The 26049-nt window shown below is 41.8% G+C and overlaps 5 protein-coding genes across 6 annotated transcripts; all 5 read right to left on the minus strand.

Moving 5' to 3' along the window:
• Window positions 1-194: 194 nt before the first annotated feature.
• Window positions 195-12779, minus strand: LOC120444101 (mucin-3A-like). The gene is made up of 5 exons (XM_044005759.1): window positions 11651-12779; window positions 5964-7645; window positions 5021-5345; window positions 1936-4744; window positions 195-1575 (listed from the first exon to the last, which is right to left on the minus strand). Exons 1-5 carry the CDS (start codon window positions 12777-12779, stop codon window positions 297-299), a joined length of 7224 nt encoding a protein of 2407 aa, XP_043861694.1. The 3' UTR covers window positions 195-296.
• Window positions 11336-16188, minus strand: LOC122756404 (mucin-3A-like). Its single transcript, XM_044005760.1, has 3 exons — window positions 16148-16188; window positions 11571-16022; window positions 11336-11515 (listed from the first exon to the last, which is right to left on the minus strand). Exons 1-2 carry the CDS (start codon window positions 16186-16188, stop codon window positions 13019-13021), a joined length of 3045 nt encoding a protein of 1014 aa, XP_043861695.1. The 3' UTR covers window positions 11336-11515; window positions 11571-13018.
• Window positions 16189-16662: 474 nt separating this feature from the next.
• On the minus strand, window positions 16663-17997 carry LOC122756405 (salivary glue protein Sgs-3-like; the record flags this gene model as incomplete). Its single annotated transcript, XM_044005761.1, has 1 exon — window positions 16663-17997. A coding segment is annotated over one exon (1335 nt), but the record flags the coding sequence as incomplete, so codon positions are not given.
• A 298-nt stretch (window positions 17998-18295) lies between these two features.
• Window positions 18296-20325, minus strand: LOC120444102 (proteoglycan 4-like). The gene is made up of 2 exons (XM_039623630.2): window positions 20209-20325; window positions 18296-20131 (listed from the first exon to the last, which is right to left on the minus strand). Exons 1-2 carry the CDS (start codon window positions 20323-20325, stop codon window positions 18296-18298), a joined length of 1953 nt encoding a protein of 650 aa, XP_039479564.2.
• Window positions 20326-20702: 377 nt separating this feature from the next.
• LOC120458895 lies at window positions 20703-25956 on the minus strand. 2 transcript variants are annotated; one of them, XM_039646737.2, is made up of 10 exons: window positions 25745-25956; window positions 24923-25107; window positions 24401-24856; window positions 23354-23755; window positions 23196-23292; window positions 22488-22641; window positions 22177-22402; window positions 21630-22106; window positions 21351-21563; window positions 20703-21280 (listed from the first exon to the last, which is right to left on the minus strand). In XM_039646737.2, exons 4-10 carry the CDS (start codon window positions 23489-23491, stop codon window positions 21056-21058), a joined length of 1530 nt encoding a protein of 509 aa, XP_039502671.1. In that variant the 5' UTR covers window positions 23492-23755; window positions 24401-24856; window positions 24923-25107; window positions 25745-25956; the 3' UTR covers window positions 20703-21055. The 2 variants fall into 2 exon arrangements, with proteins under 2 accessions (XP_039502671.1, XP_039502672.1); XM_039646738.2 differs by lacking the exon at window positions 22488-22641 and having other exon boundaries at window positions 22177-22433; window positions 25745-25954.
• Window positions 25957-26049: the final 93 nt, after the last annotated feature.

Here is a 26049-nt window from a genome sequence, read left to right on the forward strand (position 1 = left end):
CGCCCGGTTATTTACATTATACACTGTAAAAATATTTAGATATTAAACTTGTTTTCCAATAATAAAAGGGTTTAAAAATCTTGATGATCAATCGCAACATAAAATAAAAGAATGTATTAAAAGAATGTATTATTAAACAACAGTTTCTTTATTAAATGGTACAATTCAATACAATACTTAACAGATTTCCCAACTCAGTATTCCGTCTGGTTAATTTACTTTCACATTTCCATAGCCATTAATAATAATTTTGTATATTTTTACATATTGAAGGCCGCCTCATTTTTAGTGGTTAACTATCGCCCAAAGAAGTTTGGAAGTCCACCAAAAGGATTCGGCAATTGTGGTAGTGGTGGCAAATTGGGAAGGGAAATTTCGGGTAAGGAAATTTCTGTTAAGTTTACTTCTGGCAGTGGTGGGAGTGCAGGCAGCGGGAAGTCGGGAAGTGGTGGCCAGGGCAGGGGCAACGGCAGCGGCGGAAGATTAGGAAGTGGAATAAAGGATGGACCTGTATCAGCGGGCTTGTGATAATGAATGTGGTGATGATTGTGGTGAATATTCTGCTCTTCGGTGGTGGAAGATTCCGTGGTAGTTTTGCGCTGATTTGAAGAATTGCTTGTAGTTTCTACGGATGTTGGTTCTTGAGTTGTTGTTCTATGGGTTGTTGTCTTCCGAGTGGTTGGCTCATGAGTTGTCTTTTCAGTGGTTGCCTTCTTAGTCGTAGTAGGCTTTGTGGTAGATGTTTTACGAGTGGTTGGTTCTGCAGTGGTCCTTAAAGTTGTTGATTTCTTGGTAGTGGGTTCATGCGTCGTTCTTTTGGTTGTAGTCTTCTTGGTCGTTGGCTTTACTGTTGTCTTATGGGTTGTTGTATTCCGAGTGGTTGGCTCACGAGTTGTCCTTTTAGTTGTTGCCTTCTTAGTCGTAGTAGGCTTTGTGGTAGATGTTTTTCGAGTGGTTGGTTCTGCAGTAGTCCTTAAAGTTGTTGATTTCTTGGTAGTGGGTTTATGCGTCGTTCTTTTGGTTGTAGTCTTCTTGGTCGTTGGCCTTACTGTTGTCTTATGGGTTGTTGTCTTCCGAGTGGTTGGCTCATGAGTTGTCTTTTCAGTGGTTGCCTTCTTAGTCGTAGTAGGCTTTGTGGTAGATGTTTTACGAGTGGTTGGTTCTGCAGTGGTCCTTAAAGTTGTTGATTTCTTGGTAGTGGGTTCATGCGTCGTTCTTTTGGTTGTAGTCTTCTTGGTCGTTGGCTTTACTGTTGTCTTATGGGTTGTTGTCTTCCGAGTGGTTGGCTCTTGAGTTGTCTTTTCAGTGGTTGCCTTCTTAGTCGTAGTAGGCTTTGTGGTAGATGATTTACGAGTGGTTGGTTCTGCAGTGGTCCTTAAAGTTGTTGATTTCTTGGTAGTGGGTTCATGCGTCGTTCTTTTGGTTGTAGTCTTCTTGGTCGTTGGCTTTACTGTTGTCTTATGGGTTGTTGTCTTCCGAGTGGTTGGCTCATGAGTTGTCTTTTCAGTGGTTGCCTTCTTAGTCGTAGTAGGCTTTGTGGTAGATGATTTACGAGTGGTTGGTTCTGCAGTGGTCCTTAAAGTTGTTGATTTCTTGGTAGTGGGTTCATGCGTCGTTCTTTTGGTTGTAGTCTTCTTGGTCGTTGGCTTTACTGTTGTCTTATGGGTTGTTGTATTCCGAGCGGTTGGCTCACGAGTTGTCCTTTTAGTTGTTGCCTTCTTAGTCGTAGTAGGCTTTGTGGTATATGTTTTTCGAGTGGTTGGTTCTGCAGTAGTCCTTAAAGTTGTTGATTTCTTGGTAGTGGGTTTATGCGTCGTTCTTTTGTTTGTAGTCTTCTTGGTCGTTGGCCTTACTGTTGTCTTATGGGTTGTTGTCTTCCGAGTGGTTGGCTCATGAGTTGTCTTTTCAGTGGTTGCCTTCTTAGTCGTAGTAGGCTTTGTGGTAGATGTTTTACGAGTGGTTGGTTCTGCAGTGGTCCTTAAAGTTGTTGATTTCTTGGTAGTGGGTTCATGCGTCGTTCTTTTGGTTGTAGTCTTCTTGGTCGTTGGCTTTACTGTTGTCTTATGGGTTGTTGTCTTCCGTGTGGTTGGCTCATGAGTTGTCTTTTCAGTGGTTGCCTTCTTAGTCGTAGTAGGCTTTGTGGTAGATGATTTACGAGTGGTTGGTTCTGCAGTGGTCCTTAAAGTTGTTGATTTCTTGGTAGTGGGTTCCTGCGTCGTTCTTTTGGTTGTAGTCTTCTTGGTCGTTGGCTTTACTGTTGTCTTATGGGTTGTTGTCTTCCGAGTGGTTGGCTCATGAGTTGTCTTTTCAGTGGTTGCCTTCTTAGTCGTAGTAGGCTTTGTGGTAGATGATTTACGAGTGGTTGGTTCTGCAGTGGTCCTTAAAGTTGTTGATTTCTTGGTAGTGGGTTCATGCGTCGTTCTTTTGGTTGTAGTCTTCTTGGTCGTTGGCTTTACTGTTGTCTTATGGGTTGTTGTATTCCGAGTGGTTGGCTCACGAGTTGTCCTTTTAGTTGTTGCCTTCTTAGTCGTAGTAGGCTTTGTGGTAGATGTTTTTCGAGTGGTTGGTTCTGCAGTAGTCCTTAAAGTTGTTGATTTCTTGGTAGTGGGTTTATGCGTCGTTCTTTTGGTTGTAGTCTTCTTGGTCGTTGGCCTTACTGTTGTCTTATGGGTTGTTGTCTTCCGAGTGGTTGGCTCATGAGTTGTCTTTTCAGTGGTTGCCTTCTTAGTCGTAGTAGGCTTTGTGGAAGATGTTTTACGAGTTGTTGGTTCCACAGTAGTCCTTAAAGTTGTTGATTTCTTGGTAGTGGGTTCATGCGTCGTTCTTTTGGTTGTAGTCTTCTTAGTCGTTGGCTTTACTGTTGTCTTATGGGTTGTTGTCTTTCGAGTTGTTGGCTCATGAGTTGTCTTTTCAGTGGTTGCCTTCTTAGTCGTAGTAGGCTTTGTGGTAGATGATTTACGAGTGGTTGGTTCTGCAGTGGTCCTTAAAGTTGTTGATTTCTTGGTAGTGGGTTCATGCGTCGTTCTTTTGGTTGTAGTCTTCTTGGTCGTTGGCTTTATTGTTGTCTTATGGGTTGTTGTCTTCCGAGTGGTTGGCTCATGAGTTGTCTTTTCAGTGGTTGCCTTCTTAGTCGTAGTAGGCTTTGTGGTAGATGTTTTACGAGTTGTTGGTTCCACAGTAGTCCTTAAAGTTGTTGATTTCTTGGTAGTGGGTTCATGCGTCGTTCTTTTGGTTGTAGTCTTTTTAGTCGTTGGCTTTACTGTTGTCTTATGGGTTGTTGTCTTCCGAGTTGTTGGCTCATGAGTTGTCCTTTTAGTTGTTGCCTTCTTAGTCGTAGTAGGCTTTGTGGTAGATGCTTTACGAGTGGTTGGTTCTGCAGTGGTCCTTAAAGTTGTTGATTTTAGGGTAGTGGGTTCATGCGTCGTTCTTTTGGTTTTAGTCTTCTTGGTCGTTGGCTTTACTGTTGTCTTATGGGTTGTTGTCTTCAGAGTGGTTGCCTCACGAGTTGTCCTTTTAGTTGTTGCCTTCTTAGTCGAAGTTGGCTTTGTGCTAGATGTTTTACGAGTGGTTGGTTCCACAGTAGTCCTTAAAGTGGTTGATTTCTTGGTAGTGGGTTCATGCGTCGTTCTTTTGGTTGTAGTCTTCTTGGTCGTTGGCTTTACTGTTGTCTTATGGGTTGTTGTCTTCCGAGTGGTTGGCTCATGAGTTGTCTTTTTAGTTGTTGCCTTCTTAGTCGTAGTAGGCTTTGTGGTAAATGATTTACGAGTGGTTGGTTCCACAGTAGTCCTTAAAGTGGTTGATTTCTTGGTAGTGGGTTCATGCGTCGTTTTTTTGGTTGTGCTCTTCTTGGTCGTTGGCTTTACTGTTGTCTTATGGGTTGTTGTCTTCCGAGTGGTTGGCTCATGAGTTGTCTTTTCAGTTGTTACCTTCTTAGTCGTAGTAGGCTTTGTGGTAGATGTTTTACGAGTGGTTGGTTCCACAGTAGTCCTAAAAGTTGTTGATTTCTTGGTAGAGGGTTCGTGCGTCGTTCTTTTGGTTGTAGTCTTCTTGGTCGTTGGCTTTACTGTTGTCTTATGGGTTGTTGTCTTCCGAGTGGTTGGCTCATAAGTTGTCTTTTCAGTTGTTGCCTTCTTAGTCGTAGTAGGCTTTGTGGTAGATGTTTTACGAGCGGTTGGTTCCACAGTAGTCCTTAAAGTTGTTGATTTCTTGGTAGTGGGTTCATGCGTCGTTCTTTTGGTTGTAGTCTTCTTGGTCGTTGGCGTTACTGTTGTCTTATGGGTTGTTGTCTTCCGAGTGGTTGGCTCATGAGTTGTCTTTTCAGTTGTTACCTTCTTAGTCGTAGTAGGCTTTGTGGTAGATGTTTTACGAGTGGTTGGTTCCACAGTAGTCCTTAAAGTTGTTGATTTCTTGGTAGTGGGTTCATGCGTCGTTCTTTTGGTTGTAGTCTTCTTAGTCGTTGGCTTTACTGTTGTCTTATGGGTTGTTGTCTTCCGAGTGGTTGGCTCATAAGTTGTCTTTTCAGTTGTTGCCTTCTTAGTCGTAGTAGGCTTTGTGGTAGATGTTTTACGAGTGGTTGGTTCCACAGTAGTCCTTAAAGTTGTTGATTTCTTGGTAGTGGGTTCATGCGTCGTTCTTTTGGTTGTAGTCTTCTTGGTCGTTGGCGTTACTGTTGTCTTATGGGTTGTTGTCTTCCGAGTGGTTGGCTCATAAGTTGTCTTTTCAGTTGTTACCTTCTTAGTCGTAGTAGGCTTTGTGGTAGATGTTTTACGAGTGGTTGGTTCCACAGTAGTCCTTAAAGTTGTTGATTTCTTGGTAGTGGGTTCATGCGTCGTTCTTTTGGTTGTAGTCTTCTTAGTCGTTGGCTTTACTGTTGAGTTATGGGTTGTTGTCTTCCGAGATGTTGGCTCATGAGTTGTCCTTTTAGTTGTTGCCTTCTTAGTCGTAGTAGGCTTTGTGGTAGATGTTTTACGAGTGGTTGGTTCTGCAGTGGTCCTTAAAGTTGTTGATTTCTTAATAGTGGGTTCATGCGTCGTTTTTTTGGTTGTGGTCTTCTTGGTCGTTGGCTCTGCAGTAGTTCTTAAAGTGGTTGATCCCTTAGTTGTTGGTTCATGGGTCGTCCTTTTAGTTGTTGTCTTCTTGGTCGTTGGTTCAACTGTTGTCTTATGGGACGTTGTTTTCTCAGTGTTTGGCGCATGAGTTGTCTGTTCAGTTGTTTCCTCTGTAGTTGTTGGCTCTGTACTAGTCTTTGTAGTAGATGTTTTACGAGTGGTTGGTTCTGCAGTAGTCCTTAAAGTGGTTGATCCCTTAGTTGTGGGTTCATGTGTCGTCCTTTTAGTTGTTGTCTTCTTGGTCGTTGGTTCAACTGTTGTTTTCTCAGTGGTTGGCTCATGAGTTGTCTTTTCAGTTGTTACCTTCTTAGTCGTAGTAAGCTTTGTGGTAGATGATTTACTAGTGGTTGGCTCTGCAGTAGTCCTTAAAGTGGTTGATCCCTTAGTTGTTGGATCATGGGTCGTCCTTTTAGTTGTTGTCTTCTTGGTCGTTGGTTCAACTGTTGCCTTATGGGTCGTTGTTTTCTCAGTGGTTGGCTCATGAGTTGTCTTTTCAGTTGTTTCCTCCGTAGTTGGCTCTGTACTAGTCTTTGTAGTAGATGTTTCACGAGTGATTGGTTCTGCAGTAGTCCTTAAAGTGGTTGATCCCTTAGTTGTGGGTTCATGTGTCGTCCTTTTAGTTGTTGTCTTCTTGGTCGTAGGTTCAACTGTTGTCTTATGGGTCGTCGTTTTCTCAGTGGTTGGCTCATGAGTTGTCTTTTCAGTTGTTTCCTCCGTAGTTGTCTCTGTACTAGTCTTTGTAGTAGATGTTTTACGAGTGGATATCTCTGCAGTAGTCCTTAAAGTGGTTGATCCCTTAGTTGTGGGTTCATGTGTCGTCCTTTTAGTTGTTGTCTTCTTGGTCGTTGGTTCAACTGTTGTCTTATGGGTCGTTGTTTTCTCAGTGGTTGGCTCATGAATTGTCTGTTCAGTTGTTTCCTCTGTAGTTGTTGGCTCTGTACTAGTCTTTGTAGTAGATGTTTTACGAGTGATTGGTTCTGCAGTTTTACGAGTGGTTGGCTCTGCAGTAGTCCTTAAAGTGGTTGATCCCTTAGTTGTGGGTTCATATGTCGTCCTTTTAGTTGTTGTCTTCTTGGTCGTTGGTTCAACTGTTGTCTTATGGGTCGTTGTTTTCTCAGTGGTTGGCTCATGATTTGTCTGTTCAGTTGTTTCCTCTGTAGTTGTTGGCTCTGTACTAGTCTTTGTAGTAGATGTTTTACGAGTGATTGGTTCTGCAGTAGTCCTTAAAGTGGTTGATCCCTTAGTTGTGGGTTCATGTGTCGTCCTTTTAGTTGTTGTCTTCTTGGTCGTAGGTTTAACTGTTGTCTTATGGGTCGTTGTTTTCTCAGTGGTTGGCTCATGAGTTGTCTTTTCAGTTGTTCCCTCTGTAGTTGGCTCTGTACTAGTCTTTGTAGTATATGTTTTACGAGTGATTGGTTCTGCAGTAGTCCTTAAAGTTGTTGATCCCTTCGTTGTGGGTTCATGTGTCGTCCTTTTAGTTGCTGTCTTCTTGGTCGTTGGTTCAACTGTTGTCTTATGGGTCGTTGTTTTCTCAGTGGTTGGCTCATGAGTTGTCTTTTCAGTTGTTTCCTCCGTAGTTGGCTCTGTACTAGTCTTTGTAGTAGATGCTTTACGAGTGATTGGTTCTGCAGTAGTCCTTAAAGTTGTTGATTTCTTGGTAGTGGGTTCATGCGTCGTTTTTTTGGTTGTGGTCTTCTTGGTCGTTGGCTTTACTGTTGTCTTATGGGTTGTTGTCTTCCGAGTGGTTGGCTCATGAGTTGTCTTTTCAGTTGTTACCTTCTTAGTCGTAGTAGGCTTTGTGGTAGATGATTTACTAGTGGTTGGCTCTGCAGTAGTCCTTAAAGTGGTTGATCCCTTAGTTGTTGGTTCATGGGTCGTCCTTTTAGTTGTTGTCTTCTTGGTCGTTGGTTCAACTGTTGTCTTATCTGTCGTTGTTTTCTCAGTGGTTGGCTCATGAGTTGTCTTTTCAGTTGTTTCCTTCGTAGTTGGCTCTGTACTAGTCTTTGTAGTAGATGTTTTACGAGTGATTGGTTCTGCAGTAGTCCTTAAAGTTGTTGATTTCTTGGTAGTGGGTTCATGCGTCGTTTTTTTGGTTGTGGTCTTCTTGGTCGTTGGCTTTACTGTTGTCTTATGGGTTGTTGTCTTCCGAGTGGTTGGCTCATGAGTTGTCTTTTCAGTTGTTACCTCCTTAGTCGTAGTAGGCTTTGTGGTAGATGATTTACTAGTGGTTGGCTCTGCAGTAGTCCTTAAAGTGGTTGATCCCTTAGTTGTTGGTTCATGGGTCGTCCTTTTAGTTGTTGTCTTCTTGGTCGTTGGTTCAACTGTTGTCTTATCTGTCGTTGTTTTCTCAGTGGTTGGCTCATGAGTTGTCTTTTCAGTTGTTTCCTCCGTAGTTGGCTCTGTACTAGTCTTTGTAGTAGATGTTTTACGAGTGATTGGTTCTGCAGTAGTCCCTAAAGTGGTTGGTCCCTTAGTTGTGGGTTCATGTGTCGTCCTTTTAGTTGTTTTCTTGGTCGTAGGTTCAACTGTTGTCTTATTTTAGCCGCCGTTTACAGAAGTTAATATTCTAATACAATTTCACGTGACTCTTTTATTTTGATCTGTCCTTTAGCTTGGTTCAACAGCGACTGACTGCCGTGCTCTCTGCAGAGTGGCGAGTCGATTAGTCGATAAGTTTCTCGATAATATTCGTATGTTAAGGATGGGTGTATGAGTGTATAAGCTTATGACTAGATTGGCTATGTATAATTAGGTATGTATGACTAAGAGTAACGGAAGAGGGTAGAAGGAGCAGCCTACTACAACTCGGCCGTCCTGACAACTAGATCTCCCGATCGTAGGATTTTATAACAATTAACGTTTCTTAAAGCTAAGGGTCCTGTTTCTTATTTTATTCTTCTCAGTGGAGATACTTTTGAACGGTCTTAAACATTTTTTTGGTTTTCTTTTCTTCTTGTTTGTTTTCTTTGTTTTACAATTGCTTCTTAAATTATACATTCGATTTCGTACAGAGTTTCTTAAATTATACTTTCTATTTTGTACAGAGTTTCTCAAATTATACTTTCTATTTTGTAGACTCTTAATTTTTCTTTGCCAGTGTTTTATATTCTGTATGCTCCATACACCCCGGTAAGGATTGCGAGAAATTTGAAATCCATCAACATCTTCCAGAAGGAAGCGATCATTTTTGAGAACTTTGCTTATGACATAGGGTCCTTTATGCTTTGGAATTAACTTCTTAGCTATGCCTGTTGTTGAGTCAAAATTTTTAACCATGACGTAGTCGCCTTTTGTGAACACTCCTGATCGTTTTCGTTTTTTGTCAACATATTCTTTATTGTATGCTTGTGCTATTTTCTGACTTGCCTCGCCTTTATTTCTAATACTTTCTAAATCTCTTTCTTCAATCGTTTCTCCAATTTCCTCAATTTTTTCTTTTAACTCATCCATAATTTGTCCTTTTTGTTGTAACCCAAATAACATTATGCTAGGATACTGTTTAATGCTGCGGTGTTGTGTATTGTTCAGGGTATATTCGACCTTTTCTAAGACTAAGTCCCAGTGTAGACCTTGATCAGGTTCAATTAACTTGCTAATCATTGGACCAAGACTTCGGTTTATACGTTCAACTTGACCGTTGGCCTGTGGTGATCCTGTTGCAATTTTTATGTGTTTAACATTGCATTCTTTCAAAAATGAGTCAAAATCGCCAGACGTGAAACATGCTCCTCTATCTGATATGATACACTTAGGCCTACTGTATGCTCTGAAGTAGTCGTTTAACGATTGTATGACTTCTTTTGTGTTCGTAGTTTTTGTTGCGTATAGTCTGACAAACTTTGTGAATGCATCTACTATCACTAGAATATGTTTCTTCGGTCTAGCCAAGTCTACTGGACCATAATGGTCAATATGGATTATTTCAAAAGGTTTGTTTCCCTTAGGTATGTTGTGTAGAAATCCTTCTGTTTTTCCTGTTTTGGGACTGAATGAAATACATTTTAAACAGTTGCTGATATGTGTGCTACACTTCTGTTTTAAATTTGGAAACCAATAGTTCTTCATTATAGCTTCTATCATTTTGTCTCTTCCTACGTGTCCAAGTTCGTTGTGATATTTGTATAACACTTGTTCTTCCATTTCTATCGGAACGTAGAACAGCAATCTATTTTCATTTGTCTTTTTGTAAACTATACCATTTCTCATCTCATACAATTTATTTTCTGTGTTTTCTAACAATTGCCTGATTTCTTTTAATTTTGTATCTTTCCCTTGACATATAACTAGATTATCTTCGAAACTGTTTGTTTGTATTACCATAATATTTGTACACCTACTCAGTGCGTCAACATGTTGCATGCGGCTACCTGCCCTATGCACAATTTCAAAATCATAACCTTGGAATTCTAAAGCCCACCTGGCTATCCTAGGGTTTAGCTCTTTTTTGCTTAGGGTCAAAATTAATGAGTTGCAGTCGGTGACTATTTTAAATGTCCTCCAATGAAGATAAACTCTAAATCTACGTAACGAATAAACAATGGCTAAAGTTTCTAACTCGAAACTGTGGTATTTTGATTCAATATCTGTTGTCCGTTTTGAAAAGAATGAAACTGGGTGCCATTTCTGGTCCTCCTTCTTTTGCATAAGTACAGCACCGAATCCAGAAGAACTTGCATCACAATGCAATTCTGTTTCGTGTTTGTGGTTGTATATAGCTAAGACCGGTGATTGTATTAATTTATCTTTTAACATATTAAAACAAGACATTTCTTCACTACCAAATTTGAACGGTTTATCTTTTTTTAGAATGTCATGCAATGGTTTAGCTAGTCTAGAAAAATCTTTTATGAACCGTCGAAAATATGAGCATAATCCCAAAAAACTTTGTACTGTATGAACATTGTTAGGTATTGGGAAATTTTTTATTGCCTCGATTCCTTTGTCATTGGGCATTATGCCGTCTTTATTTATTATGAACCCAAGATATTTTATACTCGATTGCATAAACTCACATTTGTCTATTCTTAATTCAAGTTTATTTTCAACTAATCTTTTAAAAATTTCTTTCAACGTTTCTAAGTGTTCGTTTATATTTTCGGTTGCCAATAGAATGTCGTCCATATATATTACTACTTTGTTTTCTCTAATCATATCAGCAAAAATTTTGTTAACAAATCTTTGGAACACAGACGGGGCGTTTTTGAGGCCAAATGGCATTCGCAGCCACTCGTATTGGCCTAATGGTGTAACGAAAGAGGTGTATTTTATTGATTCTTTTTTAACATGCACGTGGAAAAAACCGTTTTTAAGATCGAGTTTGGTGAAAACAGTTTTCTCATTCATTCTATCTAACAAGTCATCTATAAGAGGTAGAGGATAGTTGTCTTTCATTGTCATTTTATTAAGTTTTCTAAAGTCGACGCACATACGTAAGTCTCCAGTTTTCTTTTTCACTAAAACAATAGGCGATGCATATTCCGAGTCGCTTGGTCGTATAAATCCGTTTTCCAAATATTCGTCTAATAGTTTTTGTAACTTGTCTTTTTCTGTGTATGAAAGCCTCCTAGGAGAACAGCTAAACGGTTTCGGGTTTTTCAAACACAATTGTATTTCACTTCTAACTGTCGGTTCATTTGGCCTTTTTGCATTTATATAAAAATTTCTAAACAACCTATCGAATTCTAGTTGTAACCTATTGCTAACATTTTCTCCTATTTTGTATTCTAACTCACTTTCAGTTACATGACATATTCTTAGTACTTCCTTATCAAAGTTGTGATTTAATTGTTCGTAAACGTTTTTATCTTTTGGCAATTTAAAACTAACGATTTCTTTTGAAGTGTTAACAATTTCATCTTCTGATAATTTTGATTTACTGACATTCTTTTGTTGATTATCTATTTCATCTCTTAACGATATTGGACCAGTTTCTTTATGCTGTTGATTAACGATTTTATTTTCTAACGATTTCGGACTAATAATTGCATTTTTAGACGATTTTGGACTAACAATTTCATTTTCTAACGATTTCGGACTAATAATTGCATTTTTAGACGATTTTGGACTAACAATTTCATTTTCAGTAAACATTGATCTTTTGTTTATTTCCATGGGTTTTCTCAACGCAATCATTCCCAAGGTGTAGGGGTCTAAATTTAAATTGCATGCAGTTAAAAAATCTCTGCCGAGAATAACATTATACCTCATAGACTGGTCGCAAACAATGATTAAACGAAAATATATTTTTATTGATCCTTTCAATACATAACATGTGGTTTGTCCATGTGTTTTGAGAATACAGTTGTTTAAACCAAAATAGCAAGTATTAACTAGGGCTAACTTCATTGTCTCGTTAATAAGTGACTTTTTAATGATAGATATAGGACTGCCAGAGTCTATGAGGCATTCTGAAACTATAGGCTTATAAGCATTTTCAAAAAAATTAATTTTAAACCATCTTACATAATTATTAGTTGAAACGCTCTTCCTTGTGGGACATTGTGCCACCAGGTGTCCAAGTTGTCCACAGGAGTAGCACGAACCTGGTTCACGTTTGGGCTTCTTGCAGATGTCAGCTTTGTGTCCTCTTGAATTACAGTTTGCGCATCGTATGGCATCTTTGTAGTCGGTTGGCTGTACAGGTGGCTCCCTCCGAGCTGGCAAACGGATGTTCGAAAATGCGCGTAGCATCTCCGACGGAGTAGAGAAGCATTGAATCCGTGCTTGGGTACGGAAATTTTGCAGCGGTATGCCCTCTATCATCTGGTCCAGTAGTTCGTCGTCGTCGATGTTTATCCCGTTTGAGAGAGCCATCTTCTCGTCGTAATAACTGCAGAAATTCTCCTCGGTTTTCCACTTGCGACTCTCGAATTTTCGCCGGATCTCAGCCTTGGATGATTGCTCGCCAAAAGTCAATGACAGTTGATCAAGCAAATTGTCAATTGGTTCGATCAATCGAGCAGGGTGCGCATGTAACCAGACTTGCGCGTTTCCTTTAAGTTTAGTGATGAGTAAGATGCGTAAATGGTTGTCATCGATGTTGAAAGTGCGTGCGATATTTTTGACCACTGTTATCCAGGCACGCGCGCAAGTTTTCCCATCGTAATCGGTTATCGTCTCTTTGGCGAGAGCGAGAGCATCAACTGGAAAACGCTGGCTCTCCGCTCTCTCGTTGGATCGCTGCGGCGAGTGAAATGTTGTGTTCTCTTTTGTGGCGCCAGCCTGCGTAAACTGCGCCGTCTGGATAACGGAACTAACTGTAGCCTTGCTTTGCTCTGGTTGTTGTTGTTCTTGGAACTGCGAGCTCGATCGTGTTCCGTTAAGCATTGCCTTCGCTTCTGCTAGCTCTGCGCGTAGTTGCTGTAGCTCGAACATGTTTGTCTCCCTCTCACTGCCAGTTTCGGTTGATTCTTTTCTGTTCATTGCATTCACACTTACGTGATCGGTGTTAATTTCACAATTCTGAAAATCCAGTGAAGAAAAAATGTCGTTTCCTGGTGGAGCGTTTTTCTGGGGGTGCTCCGGTGGACAATCGCCCCGAACTGCCGTTGGGATGTCTTGCAGCCTCGCGATTAATTCGGTTTTTGTGCCCTCCGTATTTTGGCCCAGAATACGTAGCCAATCTTTTAGGGTTGTCAGCGAAAAGTCGTTCAGGATGATTTTATCGTCCATTTTGGATTATTAATCCCACTTCTGAGATTTTAGCCGCCGTTTACAGAAGTTAATATTCTAATACAATTTCACGTGACTCTTTTATTTTGATCTGTCCTTTAGCTTGGTTCAACAGCGACTGACTGCCGTGCTCTCTGCAGAGTGGCGAGTCGATTAGTCGATAAGTTTCTCGATAATATTCGTATGTTAAGGATGGGTGTATGAGTGTATAAGCTTATGACTAGATTGGCTATGTATAATTAGGTATGTATGACTAAGAGTAACGGAAGAGGGTAGAAGGAGCAGCCTACTACATTATGGGTCGTTGTTTTCTCAGTGGTTGGCTCATGAGTTGTCTTTTCAGTTGTTTCCTCCGTAGTTGGCTCTGTACTAGTCTTTGTAGTAGATGTTTTACTAGTGATTGGTTCTGCAGTAGTCCTTAAAGTGGTTGGTCCCTTAGTTGTGGGTTCATGTGTCGTCCTTTTAGTTGTTGTCTTCTTGGTCGTAGGTTCAACTGTTGTCTTATGGGACGTTGTTTTCTCAGTGTTTGGCTCATGAGTTGTCTGTTCAGTTGTTTCCTCTGTAGTTGTTGGCTCTGTACTAGTCTTTGTAGTAGATGTTTTACGAGTGGTTGGCTCTGCAGTAGTCCTTAAAGTGGTTGATCCCTTAGTGGTGGGTTCATGTGTCGTCCTTTTAGTTGTTGTCTTCTTGGTCGTTGGTTCAACTGTTGTCTTATGGGTCGTTGTTTTCTCAGTGGTTGGCTCATGAGTTGTCTTTTCAGTTGTTTTCTCCGTACTTGTTGGCTCTGTACTTGTCATTGTAGTAGATGTTTTACTAGTGATTGGTTCTGCAGTAGTCCTTAAAGTGGTTGATCCCTTAGTTGTGGGTTCATGTGTCGTCCTTTTAGTTGTTGTCTTCTTGGTCGTAGGTTCAACTGTTGTCTTATGGGTCGTTGTTTTCTCAGTGGTTGGCTCATGAGTTGTCTTTTCAGTTGTTTCCTCCGTAGTTGGCTCTGTACTAGTCTTTTTAGTAGATGTTTTACGAGTGATTGGTTCTGCAGTTGTCCTTAAAGTTGTTGATCCCTTCGTTGTGGGTTCATGTGTCGTCCTTTTAGTTGCTGTCTTCTTGGTCGTTGGTTCAACTGTTGTTTTCTCAGTGATTGGCTCATGAGTTGTCTTTTCAGTTGTTTTCTCCGTACTTGTTGGCTCTGTACTAGTCTTTGTAGTAGATGTTTTACGAGTGATTGGTTCTGCAGTAGTCCTTAAAGTGGTTGGTCCCTTAGTTGTGGGTTCGTGTGTCGTCCTTTTAGTTGTTGTCTTCTTGGTCGTAGGTTCAACTGTTGTCTTATGGGACGTTGTTTTCTCAGTGTTTGGCTCATGAGTTGTCTGTTCAGTTGTTTCCTCTGTAGTTGTTGGCTCTGTACTAGTCTTTGTAGTAGATGTTTTACGAGTGGTTGGCTCTGCAGTAGTCCTTAAAGTGGTTGATCCCTTAGTTGTGGGTTCATGTGTCGTCCTTTTAGTTGTTGTCTTCTTGGTCGTTGGTTCAACTGTTGTCTTATGGGTCGTTGTTTTCTCAGTGGTTGGCTCATAAGTTGTCTTTTCAGTTGTTTTCTCCGTTCTTGTTGGCTCTGTACTTGTCTTTGTAGTAGATGTTTTACTAGTGATTGGTTCTGCAGTAGTCCTTAAAGTTGTTGATCCCTTCGTTGTGGGTTCATGTGTCGTCCTTTTAGTTGCTGTCTTCTTGGTCGTTGGTTCAACTGTTGTTTTCTCAGTGATTGGCTCATGAGTTGTCTTTTCAGTTGTTTTCTCCGTACTTGTTGGCTCTGTACTAGTCTTTGTAGTAGATGTTTTACGAGTGATTGGTTCTGCAGTAGTCCTTAAAGTTGTTGATCCCTTCGTTGTGGTTTCATGTGTCGTCCTTTTAGTGGCTGTCTTCTTGGTCGTTGGTTCAACTGTTGTTTTCTCAGTGGTTGGCTCATGAGTTGTCTTTTCAGTTGTTTTCTCCGTACTTGTTGGCTCTGTACTAGTCTTTGTAGTAGATGTTTTACGAGTGATTGGTTCTGCAGTAGTCCTTAAAGTGGTTGGTCCCTTAGTTGTGGGTTCATGTGTCGTCCTTTTAGTTGTTGTCTTCTTGGTCGTAGGTTCAACTGTTGTCTTATGGGTCGTTGTTTTCTCAGTGGTTGGCTCATGAGTTGTCTTTTCAGTTGTTTTCTCCGTACTTGTTGGCTCTGTACTAGTCTTCGTAGTAGATGTTTTACTAGTGATTGGTTCTGCAGTAGTCCTTAAAGTGGTTGATCCCTTAGTTGTGGGTTCATGTGTCGTCCTTTTAGTTGTTGTCTTCTTGGTCGTAGGTTCAACTGTTGTCTTATGGGTCGTTGTTTTCTCAGTGGTTGGCTCATGAGTTGTCTTTTCAGTTGTTTTCTCCGTACTTGTTGGCTCTGTACTAGTCTTCGTAGTAGATGTTTTACTAGTGATTGGTTCTGCAGTAGTCCTTAAAGTGGTTGATCCCTTAGTTGTGGGTTCATGTGTCGTCCTTTTAGTTGTTGTCTTCTTGGTCGTAGGTTCAACTGTTGTCTTATGGGACGTTGTTTTCTCAGTGTTTGGCTCATGAGTTGTCTGTTCAGTTGTTTCCTCTGTAGTTGTTGGCTCTGTACTAGTCTTTGTAGTAGATATTTTACGAGTGGTTGGCTCTGCAGTAGTCCTTAAAGTGGTTGATCCCTTAGTGGTGGGTTCATGTGTCGTCCTTTTAGTTGTTGTCTTCTTGGTCGTTGGTTCAACTGTTGTCTTATGGGTCGTTGTTTTCTCAGTGGTTGGCTCATGAGTTGTCTTTTCAGTTGTTTTCTCCGTACTTGTTGGCTCTGTACTTGTCTTTGTAGTAGATGTTTTACTAGTGATTGGTTCTGCAGTAGTCCTTAAAGTGGTTGATCCCTTAGTTGTGGGTTCATGTGTCGTCCTTTTAGTTGTTGTCTTCTTGGTCGTAGGTTCAACTGTTGTCTTATGGGTCGTTGTTTTCTCAGTGGTTGGCTCATGAGTTGTCTTTTCAGTTGTTTCCTCCGTAGTTGGCTCTGTACTAGTCTTTTTAGTAGATGTTTTACGAGTGATTGGTTCTGCAGTTGTCCTTAAAGTTGTTGATCCCTTCGTTGTGGGTTCATGTGTCGTCCTTTTAGTTGCTGTCTTCTTGGTCGTTGGTTCAACTGTTGTTTTCTCAGTGATTGGCTCATGAGTTGTCTTTTCAGTTGTTTTCTCCGTACTTGTTGGCTCTGTACTAGTCTTTGTAGTAGATGTTTACCGAGTGATTGGTTCTGCAGTAGTCCTTAAAGTGGTTGGTCCCTTAGTTGTGGGTTCATGTGTCGTCCTTTTAGTTGTTGTCTTCTTGGTCGTAGGTTCAACTGTTGTCTTATGGGACGTTGTTTTCTCAGTGTTTGGCTCATGAGTTGTCTGTTCAGTTGTTTCCTCTGTAGTTGTTGGCTCTGTACTAGTCTTTGTAGTAGATGTTTTACGAGTGGTTGGCTCTGCAGTAGTCCTTAAAGTGGTTGATCCCTTAGTTGTGGGTTCATGTGTCGTCCTTTTAGTTGTTGTCTTCTTGGTCGTTGGTTCAACTGTTGTCTTATGGGTCGTTGTTTTCTCAGTGGTTGGCTCATAAGTTGTCTTTTCAGTTGTTTTCTCCGTACTTGTTGGCTCTGTACTTGTCTTTGTAGTAGATGTTTTACTAGTGATTGGTTCTGCAGTAGTCCTTAAAGTTGTTGATCCCTTCGTTGTGGGTTCATGTGTCGTCCTTTTAGTTGCTGTCTTCTTGGTCGTTGGTTCAACTGTTGTTGTCTTTTCAGTTGTTTTCTCCGTACTTGTTGGCTCTGTACTAGTCTTTGTAGTAGATGTTTTACGAGTGATTGGTTCTGCAGTAGTCCTTAAAGTTGTTGATCCCTTAGTTGTGGTTCATGTGTCGTCCTTTTAGTTGCTGTCTTCTTGGTCGTTGGTTCAACTGTTGTTTTCTCAGTGGTTGGCTCATGAGTTGTCTTTTCAGTTGTTTTCTCCGTACTTGTTGGCTCTGTACTAGTCTTTGTAGTAGATGTTTTACGAGTGATTGGTTCTGCAGTAGTCCTTAAAGTGGTTGGTCCCTTAGTTGTGGGTTCATGTGTCGTCCTTTTAGTTGTTGTCTTCTTGGTCGTAGGTTCAACTGTTGTCTTATGGGTCGTTGTTTTCTCAGTGGTTGGCTCATGAGTTGTCTTTTCAGTTGTTTTCTCCGTACTTGTTGGCTCTGTACTAGTCTTCGTAGTAGATGTTTTACTAGTGATTGGTTCTGCAGTAGTCCTTAAAGTGGTTGATCCCTTAGTTGTGGGTTCATGTGTCGTCCTTTTAGTTGTTGTCTTCTTGGTCGTAGGTTCAACTGTTGTCTTATGGGACGTTGTTTTCTCAGTGTTTGGCTCATGAGTTGTCTGTTCAGTTGTTTCCTCTGTAGTTGTTGGCTCTGTACTAGTCTTTGTAGTAGATGTTTTACGAGTGGTTGGCTCTGCAGTAGTCCTTAAAGTGGTTGATCCCTTAGTTGTGGGTTCATGTGTCGTCCTTTTAGTTGTTGTCTTCTTGGTCGTTGGTTCAACTGTTGTCTTATGGGTCGTTGTTTTCTCAGTGGTTGGCTCATAAGTTGTCTTTTCAGTTGTTTTCTCCGTACTTGTTGGCTCTGTACTTGTCTTTGTAGTAGATGTTTTACTAGTGATTGGTTCTGCAGTAGTCCTTAAAGTTGTTGATCCCTTCGTTGTGGGTTCATGTGTCGTCCTTTTAGTTGCTGTCTTCTTGGTCGTTGGTTCAACTGTTGTTTTCTCAGTGATTGGCTCATGAGTTGTCTTTTCAGTTGTTTTCTCCGTACTTGTTGGCTCTGTACTAGTCTTTGTAGTAGATGTTTTACGAGTGATTGGTTCTGCAGTAGTCCTTAAAGTTGTTGATCCCTTCGTTGTGGTTTCATGTGTCGTCCTTTTAGTGGCTGTCTTCTTGGTCGTTGGTTCAACTGTTGTTTTCTCAGTGGTTGGCTCATGAGTTGTCTTTTCAGTTGTTTTCTCCGTACTTGTTGGCTCTGTACTAGTCTTTGTAGTAGATGTTTTACGAGTGATTGGTTCTGCAGTAGTCCTTAAAGTGGTTGGTCCCTTAGTTGTGGGTTCATGTGTCGTCCTTTTAGTTGTTGTCTTCTTGGTCGTAGGTTCAACTGTTGTCTTATGGGTCGTTGTTTTCTCAGTGGTTGGCTCATGAGTTGTCTTTCAGTTGTTTTCTCCGTACTTGTTGGCTCTGTACTAGTCTTCGTAGTAGATGTTTTACTAGTGATTGGTTCTGCAGTAGTCCTTAAAGTGGTTGATCCCTTAGTTGTGGGTTCATGTGTCGTCCTTTTAGTTGTTGTCTTCTTGGTCGTAGGTTCAACTGTTGTCTTATGGGACGTTGTTTTCTCAGTGTTTGGCTCATGAGTTGTCTGTTCAGTTGTTTCCTCTGTAGTTGTTGGCTCTGTACTAGTCTTTGTAGTAGATGTTTTACGAGTGGTTGGCTCTGCAGTAGTCCTTAAAGTGGTTGATCCCTTAGTGGTGGGTTCATGTGTCGTCCTTTTAGTTGTTGTCTTCTTGGTCGTTGGTTCAACTGTTGTCTTATGGGTCGTTGTTTCTCAGTGGTTGGCTCATGAGTTGTCTTTTCAGTTGTTTTCTCCGTACTTGTTGGCTCTGTACTTGTCTTTGTAGTAGATGTTTTACTAGTGATTGGTTCTGCAGTAGTCCTTAAAGTGGTTGATCCCTTAGTTGTGGGTTCATGTGTCGTCCTTTTAGTTGTTGTCTTCTTGGTCGTAGGTTCAACTGTTGTCTTATGGGTCGTTGTTTTCTCAGTGGTTGGCTCATGAGTTGTCTTTTCAGTTGTTTCCTCCGTAGTTGGCTCTGTACTAGTCTTTTTAGTAGATGTTTTACGAGTGATTGGTTCTGCAGTTGTCCTTAAAGTTGTTGATCCCTTCGTTGTGGGTTCATGTGTCGTCCTTTTAGTTGCTGTCTTCTTGGTCGTTGGTTCAACTCTTGTTTTCTCAGTGATTGGCTCATGAGTTGTCTTTTCAGTTGTTTTCTCCGTACTTGTTGGCTCTGTACTAGTCTTTGTAGTAGATGTTTTACGAGTGATTGGTTCTGCAGTAGTCCTTAAAGTGGTTGGTCCCTTAGTTGTGGGTTCATGTGTCGTCCTTTTAGTTGTTGTCTTCTTGGTCGTAGGTTCAACTGTTGTCTTATGGGACGTTGTTTTCTCAGTGTTTGGCTCATGAGTTGTCTGTTCAGTTGTTTCCTCTGTAGTTGTTGGCTCTGTACTAGTCTTTGTAGTAGATGTTTTACGAGTGGTTGGCTCTGCAGTAGTCCTTAAAGTGGTTGATCCCTTAGTTGTGGGTTCATGTGTCGTCCTTTTAGTTGTTGTCTTCTTGGTCGTTGGTTCAACTGTTGTCTTATGGGTCGTTGTTTTCTCAGTGGTTGGCTCATAAGTTGTCTTTTCAGTTGTTTTCTCCGTACTTGTTGGCTCTGTACTTGTCTTTGTAGTAGATGTTTTACTAGTGATTGGTTCTGCAGTAGTCCTTAAAGTTGTTGATCCCTTCGTTGTGGGTTCATGTGTCGTCCTTTTAGTGGCTATCTTCTTGGTCGTTGGTTCAACTGTTGTTTTCTCAGTGGTTGGCTCATGAGTTGTCTTTTCAGTTGTTTTCTCCGTACTTGTTGGCTCTGTACTAGTCTTTGTAGTAGATGTTTTACGAGTGATTGGTTCTGCAGTAGTCCTTAAAGTGGTTGGTCCCTTAGTTGTGGGTTCATGTGTCGTCCTTTTAGTTGTTGTCTTCTTGGTCGTAGGTTCAACTGTTGTCTTATGGGTCGTTGTTTTCTCAGTGGTTGGCTCATGAGTTGTCTTTTCAGTTGTTTTCTCCGTACTTGTTGGCTCTGTACTAGTCTTCGTAGTAGATGTTTTACGAGTGATTGGTTCTGCAGTAGTCCTTAAAGTGGTTGATCCCTTAGTTGTGGGTTCATGTGTCGTCCTTTTAGTTGTTGTCTTCTTGGTCGTAGGTTCCACTGTTGTCTTATGGCTCGTTGTTTTCTCAGTGGTTGGCTCATGAGTTGTCTTTTCAGTTGTTTCCTCCGTAGTGGTTTGCTCTGTATTAGATGTTTTACGAGTGGTTGGTTCCGCAGTAGTCCTTAAAGTTGTTGTTCCCTTAGATGTTGGTTCATGCGTCGTTCTTTTGGTTGTAGTCTTCTTGGTTGGCTTTACTGTTATCTTATGGGTGGTTGTCTTCAGAGTGGTTGGCTCATGAGTTGTCCTTGACTCTAGTGTAGGTTTAATGGTGGTGGTGTTGAGAGTTGTTGTTTTCTCGGTGGTCGTTCCCTTTTCTGTAGCTGTCTTTTGGGTTCTCTCAGTGGATGTGACTGTATTTGTATTTGTTGTTGCCGGTGTTGAAGTCTCAGTGGTCGATGTACTCCCATCTTCTGGACCATATGGGCATCCTGGAAGAAAAGGATCAGGCCAGCAGTAATCAGGGTATTTTGTAGCAGATTCTGTTTCTGATTCGTCCGCGAATTGAATTTTACTGTCATCCAGCGCTGCATTAGCAGCTTGCCAAAGGGCAAGCCAAATGACACAACTTAGAAGGACCTGTAATTGAGCAAAATGTTGCTATGCGGAAACTAAAAGTATTTCGGACTTACCATTGCAACTATTCGAGCAAGACTCTGGACTTTTGAGCCTTTGTTGGTGCTTAAATAGGAAGCAAAGAAAGTGGCATAGCACGGAGCTGATAAGGTTTTCCAGGGTCGTAGTTCAACACAGTTGAACAGGTAGGTGCGCGGGTCAATATTACAAAACATAGAGATAAGCTTAAAGAATGTTTATGCATTTCAAGCATACTGTTTTGTTCTATTTTTGGTTCTCATTACTAATACTTCAATACCCCACATAAAATAAACTTGCACCCTAGTTTGACTAGCTGTGATTTATTACACATAAATATATGGATTCACATAAATGTTGAGCCTTAGATTATAGCAGAGTCCGAAGATACCGAAGCCAAGCGTTCGAACTTAATTGGTACTGTGCTTGGTGTGTAGTGTGCAAGTCTCGGGTTAGTTTCTCTCTATAGCTGGTGCCGAAATAAATATTGCTTATGTCTAGGTAAGAATACAATAAGATAAATAGAACAGAAGTTTTCCAGGCTCTAAATGCAATGCGACAACAGAATCTATAGCTGATGGTGTCCTGATGATTGCAAAGTGCCCGTATCCCCGCCAGCTCCACATCTGGTTCCAATTATTTTCTCATAATCAAGACCTAATTGTTAGTGTGCGTGTAGTAGAGAACCGTATTGCCTGGTAGCTGCCAGTGGGAGGCCTTCAGCTCGATGAGTTGGAGGAGAGTGCGCCGAATGGAAGCCGCAGACTCGCCGGCATTCAAAAAGGCATCGCGAACCAGACCCATGAGCAACTCTAGTTGCTGTGGCAGCTGCTGCTCCATGTCCTGGCCAATACAGGTCAGTACATAGAACAGACACTCAATCTGAATGTTAAGATTACAATAATAAGTATGTATATTAAATATTTATCCAACCGTTTCATCTCAAACTTACCTCTGAAAGTGATCTAATGGGTGGACGCACGCAATCCTCGCAGCATTTAGACAGCAGACTAAGCAGCACCAGCGGTGGAGGAGTCCCCTCGTGGTGGGTGCGTAGTTGGAGCTGCCGACGTTTGAGCTGGCAAAACATCTCCGTGAGGAAAGCCATGAAGGCGGTAAATCGAACCCGTGATGGCGACTTCATGCCCTGGATGGCAAACAGCAGCTGGGTACGGGATAAACGATTCTATAAGATCAAGTGAGCTTGGAAATTTATGTTGATTCCTCCTACCTTTTCACGCTCCTGGTACCACTGACGGCATGTGTTGAGCAACGCCTCAAGGAACGTTTCCTTCTGCTCCCGGGCGATGATGTTCAGACACAGCCGTGATATTGGCAGGGCAAAGCGGCGACTCTCAACCGCACGTTTGATGAACTGCGATGTCAGTTCCATGAGACAACGAGAGTTCAGCTTATTGGGATCTTCCAGGGCCGTGTCAATAAGCGCCTGTATCTCTGGGGTAAACTGTCCTATGTCGGCCACCTCGTTACCCAAGCCAAGTCCCAATCCGGCCATTCCCCGAGTTAGGGCATCCGCCGACGACAACGATTTGGAGCGTTGCAGTGCATTTCCATTCATGTACGGATCTACTCCATTAATGCTCGCCTGGTAAGGCTGAGCATAGTTGTTGTTTTGCTGACCAAACTGATTATGGGAAGCCACTTTGTGACCTCGGGGCTCAGGTGCAAACTTTACACGATTGGTTGTCTGAAATTTAAGAGTTCATTAATTAAGTTATTGTTTTTATGCCATATATTATATTTAAATTAGAGCTCACGTGTAGTATATTTCCACTGGAGGGCGAGTTCATGAGCGGCAGCTGACCGCTGAGGGCACCGTTATTGACTGGATACGTCACCAGGATCGAGCGATGGTTGGTCTTCAAGCCCGTCATGTTGCCGAGAGAGAGTCCGGCCTGGCGGCGATTCACGTTTCCGTACTGGCCCACAACCGGTGCAACTGCGACGCCTGGTCCATTGGTGGGCGGGAAGATCAGCGACGAACTGGAAGAATGTTGTAGACTGTAGTTTAGCTCTGCAAGGAGACGGGAAGAGGGGTAAACAATGGCATTAAAAGACTTTGCATTACCGATTGCTGAGTGCCTCGGCCGGTGCCCCGGAGCTGGTTGTCATTGTGAACTCCTGGGCATTGACGTTCAGCTTGTTGGCGACACCACCGATAGCACCATTCGAACCATCACCACCGACACCACCGGCTGGAGCGGCCAGCTCTCCGCGCACATCTGAGACAGAGTCAAGTGGGGATTTTGGGTGGGGATGAGGGTCGGTATACCCGAGAGTGTATGTGATGATGTGGGGGTAGGACAACATTGTGTGGAGGGACGGAATGTACAGGGTATGAGACAGAGATATGAAAAGAATCAAAAGAAAAATGTGGTCTCAGTAAGTAAGAATCGGAACTGATAAGCTTGCAGAAAAAAAATAGAGCATCTTAAGCTGGCCTGGCTGAGAGTGTATAACTAAGATGGGATTAAACTTGAGTTTTTCCTATTGGTATTTAATTATTTGCCACATACACTAGCATCTTGAGAAATATGTTGAAATAATCTTTATACAATATCCCTTTAATAAATATTGTTATTTTCGTATGTTTATTGTAATAGTAATGTAGCACCTTTCAGGTTTAAATTCATATACACTGGATGTGTATTAAAAACCGTCACACTATAGTTATATATTATATTAAATTGAGTTCTATAACTTCTATAGCACCGAGCACCCCGCCAAGCACCAAAGCGCATAAGAGAATTTATACCAAATGACTAAAACAACTCACTGGGAGGTCTGTAGATATCCATGGCTGGTTTGCCTCTCATCTGTCCCGATTGATTGCCAGGTACGTTGAAAGCCAGACTTCGGCGTTTGTTGATATTCTGAAACCACAAACATTTATATAAATATGGCTACTTGTTGACATCGATATGGCATACCCACCTGTTGATTCGAGGTGCGCACAAAGCTGCGTTCGCGAGAGATAACGCCGGGCTGAAATTCCGGTGACTTGCGCACCTTCCGTGGATCATTCTGTTGGCCATTCAGGCTGGCCTGGGCCAGTTCCACTTTTTCGGCCATCTTGCGATTTTCGAGTACTGCTTCTGCTCTATTTGGGTAAACTTAATTGAAGATGAAAGCCTAATCTTTGGTAGATTATCCTCCGGTTAATCGGTTCACAACTGGGATTCCGTCGAATAAACGTCTAAATGTGTGGCTTCAGTATTTGAGTAAATTTGTACATATCACAATAGTTGGTTTCCTTTCCTCCTTTGTCGAGTTGAGTTCTCTTCTTAATACGATGTGAGGGCTATCTTCCCCTTTTGCAGATTCAGATTGCTGGGTCTGAAATCCAATTAAAATTATTCGCGACAATCCGAAGCCCTATGCCCGAGCCAAACCCGTAACATGTTCACCTACTCATATATCAAGTAAAGATACACAAAAACTGTTTACCCCAGATGCGAGAGGCAGGCGCAAACTACTTGATCTCTTCGAGCAACCGGCTTTATGGCCGAGCGTGGGAGTTGCATCTGGTTTGGGGCCTCTGCCTAGAGCACTTCGTCTCCGAACATGACATCAGCCCCCGAGTAATTCTTATTCTGCGGCCCACAAGGAGTCCGGAGTGAGTCTCCGCGAAAGATACTTATGTACATCATTGTACAGTCATACCTCAAAGAGTGTACACTGCCACTTTGAAATCGTACTGCAAAATGTTGATTGAATAAATAACTCATCTTATTTAAATTAGACTCTACACCTACTGGGGACTCACTTATATCAATAAAACTATGGACTTGCGGTAATAAACGAACCTTAAGTTGCTTAGGGAATTCTACATAAGTTAGTTGCCCTGTTAGTGACTACTATCACAGCAATGTGAACTTGACTCGTTAATTGCTCGACAGTCCATTTCCAGATTGGCAAACAGAATGCTCGGAATAAGCTGGGCTGGTATTATGAATCAGCGGCGGATGGACGGATACTCACCTTTTAGTGCAAAAATGTTTCTTCCAAATTGTTTCGCTGCTGCTGCGTGAGCTTTTGTTTATCTCTGTGTATAGAGTATATAGATGGGTTTGTTGCGTTGTGCGTTGTTGCTATTCGTCGATTCGATTGTTGCTTGGTGCCGCAGCTTAGTTGTTCGTATAAAGATATTTATCTACTTTGTAGATACGCTCTTTCGTGTCTCGTTTAATCATGCTTGGCATGCGCCAAGTCAAGCCGTAAACAGTGTCAGAAATAATTAATATTTCGAAGCGTCCCTCCACGCCCAATAGATAGTTATGGATTGCGGGCTTCCAGACACAGATACAGATACAGATGCAGATACAGATACAGCGGCAAATGCAAAGGCACAGATACGCATACGCATACGCACTCACACAAGTGCACGGCGATCACAATTGATTGTAGTGCCTATTGTTGTTGCTCTTGCTGTGGCTGCTGTGCGGGTGCGAGCGAGAGGGCGAGATGAGTGATATGAGCGGGTGGCTCGTTAAGTATACGCACCGTTGGTATCGTCTATTTTTGGTTTGTCGCTTTGTGCTGCTTGTTCTCGGCTCGTTGTCTGCTCGTCAATTATTACGATTCCGTTTTGGTTTTGGTTTTTTTTTGTTTTTGTTCGCGTTGTTGTGTTCGTTCGTTGGTTTTTCTTCTTGTGTGATTTTTTCTTCTCATTTAATGCAGATCGCTCGCTATATATGTATGTATACACTTATATAGTTATTGTTCGGATTACTCACACGTACACATACGATCGGTCACTACACGCATACCAGGGCGGCCAAAATGAGGGGGATTATTAATTGTTATTTATATGTTCCTATACTACTGTTCATGTTTAGCCTGCACGCGCTGTTTGTTTTCACCCGACTTGTGCGCCGTATTCTTTGGCAATTGCCAAAAACTGCTCACATGTGCCGCCGCATCTATATTTATAGTATATGACAGCGCTGCGAGTGATGACTGTATCGCAGCACTATGTAGATACATCTATAAACCTATATGCAGTTGGCGTTGCTTCCGTTTCCGCTGGTCAAAAACAATAATATCAGCGGGCTGGCAGCAAGACAAAAAAGAAAAACAAAACGACTATTTCATATTATTGGCCCGATTTATTTAGCGTTCTAGTCGCCGCCGCGGCAATATGATTTCCGCTCGCAAACAGTTTGTCTATTTTTAAATAGAATTCAAGAAAGTATTCGGGTAGGAAACGTATGTACTTATGCATGAATCACATAATCCCGATTCGTAAGAGCAAAATATAAAGGATCGGGATATAATTGGATTTAAACACATTTAACTATGGAACTATGGGGGTTTTGGTGTTACTTTAGGTTTCCATGGGTTCGTTGCTGTCGATCGAGACACTATATCTGCGGGGTATATCTATTTATCGATGTACGCCGTATTATGTAGGCATGTATGTATGTATATTCGCACGTATGTATGTATGGATGTGAGTAACGCTGCTGGCTGCTACACTGGGCGCAGGCTTTAACTTAAAAATTAAATCATCGGCGCGAGCGATCAGTTGAAGACTAACGACTTGATGAATCGCCGCGCCAGCCGAAAGCTCTTCAAAACAGTTGGGCTCTCTGGAAAGCGATTCTCCGAGTCTCTTTGAACCACACAAC

This window comes from Drosophila santomea, chromosome 2L, assembly GCF_016746245.2.
Source record: "Drosophila santomea strain STO CAGO 1482 chromosome 2L, Prin_Dsan_1.1, whole genome shotgun sequence".
Taxonomy (NCBI): Eukaryota; Metazoa; Arthropoda; class Insecta; order Diptera; family Drosophilidae; genus Drosophila; species Drosophila santomea.